This window comes from Malus sylvestris, chromosome 6 (assembly GCF_916048215.2).
Source record: "Malus sylvestris chromosome 6, drMalSylv7.2, whole genome shotgun sequence".
Taxonomy (NCBI): domain Eukaryota; kingdom Viridiplantae; phylum Streptophyta; class Magnoliopsida; order Rosales; family Rosaceae; genus Malus; species Malus sylvestris.
The window spans coordinates 24,895,090-24,902,656 of NC_062265.1; the positions used below are offsets into that span (position 1 = coordinate 24,895,090).

General features: G+C 39.3%; 1 protein-coding gene across 1 annotated transcript; it reads left to right on the forward strand.

Moving 5' to 3' along the window:
* The first annotated feature begins 3,604 nt into the window (after positions 1-3,604).
* Positions 3,605-4,279, forward strand: LOC126625552 (uncharacterized). Its single transcript, XM_050294614.1, is given in 1 exon segment — positions 3,605-4,279. A coding segment is annotated over 1 exon segment (675 nt).
* Positions 4,280-7,567: the final 3,288 nt, after the last annotated feature.

The following is a 7,567-nucleotide window of genomic DNA, read 5'->3' on the forward strand; positions in this document are numbered from 1 at the left end:
TCCTCCCTTTGCTTTTTGTGTTCTTGGGCTTTCACTCTCACCAAGCCCAGCATTAAATATCCACTCAAACTATGCCCTATTAAATCATTGTTAAGTCTGCTAAGCAAGACATTGATAATGATTAAAATAAATTGCATGCCAAAACTGGGTATTAACACCACTTAATGAGCCGTTTTAACAAACCTTTGCACTAACCCACAATTTCCAAAGTTAACTACTTGCCTGTTAAATAGCTTCCATTTCACTTTTCTCGGTCACCTTCTTCAGTAAACTTGACTCTCTGAGCTTCCCCAATCTCATGAATTTTCAGCCATTCTTTGCCTTAATTTTTAGCCACTATTTCATTCATTTTCTCTCGAATTCAACAATGGACCCTAAATCGCGCCTTGCATGCGAGTTTGGAGAAGGAATTGTCACTTTGCGCTGTCTACTCAACAGCTTTCATCGCTCTCAGGCTGGCTTCAATCTGTTTATTTTCTTCGAGAAGGAAGGTGTATACTCACTAGGGTCTGCTTGGACTACCCGACTTCCTTCCTATTGCAGTGGAGAATAACATGCCCGTTGCCAATTGGTTCACTCCCAATCCTTATACGGCCGAGGTTGGAATTTCTGCCTCGAAGTGGTCCAATTTCAAGAGGGGTTTCCTCTCACTAAAGAATGAAGCTTGGTCCAAGTGGGTGGATGAATTAGAACCTATCTGGAAGCAGAAATGGATGGCAAATGACATCTATGAGCCCATCATGATGTCAATGATCACTGTCCCCATTAAGCACAAGCTTCTCTCAACAGCTTTCTTCTGGAACATAGGGACTAATTCATTTGATTTTAGAGTTGGCCCTATGACTCCCACCATTTTGGATATGGCTCAGGTTTTTGGTTTGAGGCCATTGGACAGATGTGTAAACATTACACATGACGGTCATCTCCCTTTCGTTCTGCTGCTGAAGGCTTAGAGGCTTCTCAGTCCATCACTAGCTTGGAGTACAACCCTACTATCTTCAAGAGCTATGAGACCTCTTTTGCCGGCTTCATTCCATTTGCCAAGAAGATTTCCAGCCTGCCTTCCACCATTGCTAACCCAACTCAGGAACATATGTAGTTTCTCATTTATTGGTTGAATAAGCATGTGTTCCCCGATAAATCCAAATGAGTGAAGCTAGAGTGGATCCCTCTGGTGGAGGTTCTGCATCATTTCAATAATGTAGCCATTATTCCCTTCATTCTGGCACATCTCTACCATCTTCCATATGAAATGATAAGGGACCAGCCCTTTGAGACTAATGTTAATGGAGCTACATGGATTGTGCAACTCTAGTTTCAATGGTACTTCTCAAAGTTTTGGGCTGCTAACTTGGAGATCCCAAAGGGAGTAGCTCCTGCTTGAATCTTGGCAAAGGCGTCCACTACTAATCACTCTACCTTAGCATGCCTCTACTTCTTCAGAATCTATAGGACTCAGACTAATTTGGAGTAGGGTGCCTCTATGCTTAAGAGGTACCATTGGTTCTCGGACAACTTCTTCTAAGATTCCTTTGGGGAAGATGCCAACAGCCTCTACAAGGAGAAATTCATTAGTTGTATCCAACAGAGGGACTTGGCATGAGGAGTCTGGAGTGACCAAGTGGGCTAGAGGTCTACCAACCTAACTTTTGTGGTAGGTAACTGTGGTTCAGGCAGGCGTTCCTAATTCCCTTATTCAACTCTGCCTAATGTGAAACTTCTTACTGCCTCCACTCTATTTCAAAAGCTACATTTCGGGCAAGTAGGCGCAGTTTAGAAGTGATGAGTAAGATAGCTCAAAAGCTTGCAACCCTTAACTTCGAGTGTACATCTCTGTTCACCACTTGGTAGGAAGCCAAGTGGTTCAGGAAGTATGATAGAGATCTCAAATAGGCCTATAATAGGATCTTCAGGTAGGTCTTCTTTAAGTCTCTTCGTAAGAATGAACAATTTGAAAGCTAGAAGGAGGTCATCAACCAGAAAAACCAACTTCTGCTCATAGGTAACCTACATTGCTATCTCTTCATTTACTGTATTCTTTCGTAGTTTATGATTGCTAATTCTTTTCTTGATCTTGCAGCTTAAGGCAATCTTGATGAAGTAGAGGTCGGGCAAAAGGAAGAGGCTGCTGATGCCTTAGTTCTTCAAGAGGCGGTTGTGGAAGCAACTAGGCAAGAAGCATGCTCTAGCCACATTCCTGAAGATACTGGGGACATCTCTGTGATGTTCAGTGAGTCAGAGATAGAAGATGGGCCTAAAGCAGAAACTAGGGCTTTTCGTCGGGCAAGATTTGCTATTATGGAGTCTTTTAACTCTAAGCCCCAGGGAAGGCCCAGGCTAGGCTCAATTTTCCTGCTCTAAGAGGCACTTATACCAAGAAGATGACCAGGGCTCAGACCTCTCAACCCTCCAGATCTCTTCCTACCCTTTCAGCTAAAGCAGGCAGGAAAAAACATAAGTCTACTAGTAAGTGATCTAAACTTGGTTTTTTTTATTTAGTTTCACCTTCTTAAGTATTGAGGTAATCCTGTATTTCCTTTGTAATTAGGACATGTTGTCAGTAAAAAGCTTAATCTTTCTCCTCATGAAATGCAAGTGTATGAGGCAGGGCAGCAAAGTGACAAGGAGGTTCTTACTAAGATTTTAGAAGAGTTGAAGGTAGCCCTTTTAAACTTTGAGTTCTTAATTACTTATGAATCTCACCCCTTTTGTATTTAACTAGTTTATTGCTTTTCAAAATAGGCTTCCAAAGCAAAAGAAACTTCATAAACCGAGCATTCTTCACTTTTAGCTCGACCTGTGCATCTTTCTTGTCCTCGGGTTGAGCCTTCAGAGGTAAAATTCTTATTCTCAAAATTTGTCAACTTTGTATTTCAAAGTTTCATATATTGACTTTATTTCTGCTATTTTTCAAGCAAGGGAAGGCACTCCAGATCCTCAGGTCAGGCAAGCACCAACTTCTTCTTTCTTTATCCTTCCAGCAGCAATGGTAGTGATTCCTACCTCCCAATTTAATCCAGCAACTGGAGAGATGCTCCATTTTGTAGAAGATGACAGTGCCTCTGTAAGTCTCATTTCATTAAGCCTTTCTAAGCTTTCTTAATGTCTCTTCACTTTGAACTTATACTCTGTACTTTGTCTTTGCTAATCTTCCCTTTGCCAGAGACTATTACTCAACCAACACCAGTTGTTGAGGAGCCTATAGTCCCTGAGATAACAGTTATCTCAAAGGTGACTAGTCCTAAGGCTGCTCCTGCCCTTACTCAGATAAACCAACCAACTCCTTCTAAGGTAGCTACAACAACACACCTTACCTCCAAAGCACGAGGCTTCTCCCAGGTACAAACATACTGGCAATCTTGTCTTTTCTTAGTTTGGATCAAGATTGCTCCATTAACTTGTCTTTTTGCATTTTAATAGGCCTCTGGTGATGGCTCGGGCAAGTTTTCTTAGCTAGTAGGGTAGTCATTCATCGGTCTTCAAGAGCTTCTAGAGTCACAGAGATCCCAATCACTCAGCCTAGAAAGAGTGTTGTTGCTAAGTCATCTCTTTCCATCTCTATAGATACTATCACTCCTACTGCAAACTTTGATGGAGTTGTATGATGCCTCATCCTCTGGCTTCTCTTCCAGCTACAGCCTCTTTGCCCGAACTAGTCAGAGAGTTTAGGCAAATTCGAACAAAGCTAAGATCCCCAAAGCACCCCTTTGAGCCTCAGCACCTTCAAGATCAACGTAGGGTCTTCAGAGAATGGATGCAGATGGACTTCTTGGCCTCCTTTAGCCTCAAAGCTCTTCAAGATGTTGAGAGAGCTCTCACTGATCTATACCATGCTCAACAAATAACTAAAATGCAGTATGAGTCTTTCATCTCCTTGTTTGAGAACCTAAGAGCTTTGAGGGATCATCATCTTAAGGCCGAAAGGCAAGAAAGCAAAGTAAAATGCTATAAAAAGAAGCACACTAGGACCTCCACTACTTTGCAGCAACTAGTGGAAGAGGGTTCGACTATGGAAGATCAAATAATGGTAGTAGTTGCTAAGATTCAAAAGCTAGAAGAATAACTTTCTGTGTTGAAGGCTGAGTAGATAACCCTTTCTAGCAAGCTATACAAGAAAATCGAAGAAGTAAAGAGAGTCAATCAAGAAGTGAAGGAGTCTGAAGCTCAGTTAGCCAACAACAACATAGCCTTAGAAGAGCCGGGTCGTGTTTTTACCATCATGCAAGCCTATCATTCTAGGATAGCTGCCTTAGCTAAAGATGTAAACCTGTTAGGTTAGGACCTCTGTACTTCTCCCAATTATTCAATGAAAAGAACTCTCATTCCTTCACCATTTTATTTACTTATTTACTTTTCTTTAACAGTAACAAATGTTTCAAATACACAAAAAGGACCTTCAATTTTTCCTTAAGTATTAGACTTAACTAATATAACAGTCTCTAACATCCCAAAGAGTTGATTGGTACTTCTTTAGAAATTTAGCATTGATTGGATGTCTCTATAAGTCTCATTCTAAATTTGCCAAGTAATAGCCATTTTGTCTAATACTTTGGTAATTGTATAAGGGCCTTCCAAAGTGGGACTCCACTTCCTAAAACCTCTAACTTGAGCTCTCAAGAGGCAGAATTGCTTTCCATACCAATTCTTATTCTTTGAAAGTCTTTAGCTATTAGATCCCACATCGCCTAGGGGAGTTGATCATCTATGCCTTATATGTACATGCCTACCTCCATTAGCAAGAGGCCTTTTGAGAGCTCACTGGCTTCGGGTTCTGTAGAAACTCCGAAATTAAACGAGATTGGGCCAGAGCATTCCCAGGATGGGTAACTCACTGGGAAGTTCTGCTCGCGTGAGTTCCCAGAAACAATACCGTGAGGGTGTGGTCAGGGCCCAAAGTGGAAAATATCATGTTACGGTGCAGTCAAGCCGGGGATATGGTGGAGCCCGGGTCGGGATGTGACCGAATGGTATCAAAGCCACTTTGCCATGTGGTGCAAGTGTGCTGACAAGGACGTCGGACCCCTAAGAGAGATGGATTGTAACATCCCACATCGACCAATTGAGAGGGGGTGTTGTGCCTTATTTGTACATGCCCACCTTCTATAACATGATGCCTTTTGGGAGCTTACTGGCTTCAGATTCTATATGGAGCACTGCATCTTGCCTAAATGTCAATGCATAAGGAGTGGTCTCAGTTCTTGCTCTTTTTAAGGTTCTGTAAGCTCAAAAAGTATCTCCCAACTTCTCATGCCACATTTCTGGGCTATCTACCACCATTCTTTTAAGGGAGACTTTGGATGCGGTCCCTAGTTATGAATAGTCTTTGACTGAAACCTTGTTGGTTTTCAATTTTTGATCCAAGTCCCTGAAATTAATTGATAATTTATTTCTATGTACGTTACTATATTTTTTAAATTAAAAATTAAAATTTATAGTTGTTTATAGTAATGAGATTTTAAATAAAAAACCATAATTTGTGGGATTAAAAATATTAAAATATAAATATACTATTGTGTGTGTGTGTAAACATGGGTACATTCATAAAAAATAACCAAAAAATTATTGTATCAAAACATGGGTACATTCTTCAAAATGGGTACATTTAGCAAAAATAAAAATGGGTACAAATAAATAAAAAAATATGGGTACAATACAAATAAAACTTTAAAAAATATAGGCACAAAAAGAAATTAATATATGGGTACAAATTAAAACTGAAAGGAAAATTGGTACAAATTAAAAAAGGGTTGCAAATTAAAAATGGGTACAAACTAAAAATAAAAATATATGATAAAAAATTTAGCCATAAATATAAATATACTAATTGTAATATTTTTAATATTAAATGAATATATTTAGAAATAAAAAATATTTTATTATTGAAATAATTAATGATATTATTAATACAAAGGACCTTGATCAAAAATTGAAAAGTAATAAGGTTTTAATCAATAGAGTAGTAAAAATAAGGATGAAAACCTAATTACTCCTTCTTTTAATGATGTCACCAATATCTTGTTGCTGGCTTCCGTTTGACCATTAGATTGGGGATAATAAAGGCTAGATTGGATCATCTTTATCTTGAACTTTGCTGCAAACTCTTCTACTTCTTTTGAGATAAATGATGGCCCTCTGTCTGTAACAATAGTTTCAGACACCCTGTATATGTGCAGGATTTTGGTCTCAATGAACTTTTTCAGAGTAGCTGAATTAATGGTCCTCACAGCTGAAGCCTCAAGCCATTTAGTAAAGTAGTCAGTCGCCACAATTATGAAGGTGTGTTCTTTACTGGAAACTGGGTAAATTTGCCTGATAAAGTTCATGGCCCACCCTCTGAAAGGCCATGGCTTTACTACTGGATGGAAGGGCACTAATGGTAGGTGCTGGGGAGATCTATATCTTTGACATTCTTCATATCCTCTAGCATAAGCTTTACAATCTTTCTCTATATAGGGTTAGAAGTAGCCATATCTTATCAACAACCATCTTATCTTTGTCCTGGTTTGGTGTGCTCCACAAATGCCTTCATGTACCTCAGCCATCACCTTCATTGATTCTTCCAAAGCTGAGCATTTCAACAAAAGTACATCTAGAGTCTTTCTCAGCAAGGTTTTATCCCACATAACAAACTTAGTTATCTGTCATCTGATCTTTTTACTAGTGGGAAGAGAAGGGTCCTTCAAGTATTGGATAATAAATGTTCTCTAGTCTTCTACCTTAGGCTTTTTAGCCACTACATCCATGCTAAATCCTCTCTCAAAGATAGAAGCTCATTTGGATCTTTACTTTCATCTCTTACCCTTTTTCTTGAACTTGTGCTTTAGAAGCCTTCTGTGCCCTAGAAACCTTATGTGCCATTTCATTGGCAATCAAATTTGCTTCTCTGGGATATAGCTGATTGTTATTTGCTTAGCCCAATAATCTAATAATTGAGTAGCTGCCAAGTAATACCCTACCATTGTGATATGTCTTCACTTGTACTATCTATTTAATTGATTAATCACCAACTCAGAATCACCATATACCTCTAGTTCAGTTGCCCCAAACTACATCAGATTCTCCAAGCCAACAATCAGTGCTTCATACTCTGCCCTATTGTTGGTAGTATATTTGTAATCCAGGAGAAATGAGTAGCAATGTTGGATTCCCCTTTGATCAATGATGACAATTCTAGCTCATGTAGCATGCTATGTGCAAGATCCATCAAAATATAATCTCCAGAGAGTGATCCATAGGCTAGTTATTCTTTTTACTTATTGTTGTATCTATTCTTGCTTGCCTGAATGAGCTTTACTAGGTGGGATCCAGAGGCTAGCTACTTCCAAATTTCTAGGGATGTTGATAAGTTTTTCCTTGGACTCTTGGTACTCAGCTATGAAATCTGAAATTGCTTGTCCTTTTACAGCCCTCTGAGGTACATACTGAAAACTGAACTCTGATAGTGCTAGGATCCATTTCCCAATTCTTCCAGTTAGCATTGGCTTGGACAGCATGTACTTGATTACATCAGTTTTGGCAATTATATGAATATGGTAAGGCAACATGTAGTGTCTTAATTTGCTGGCAG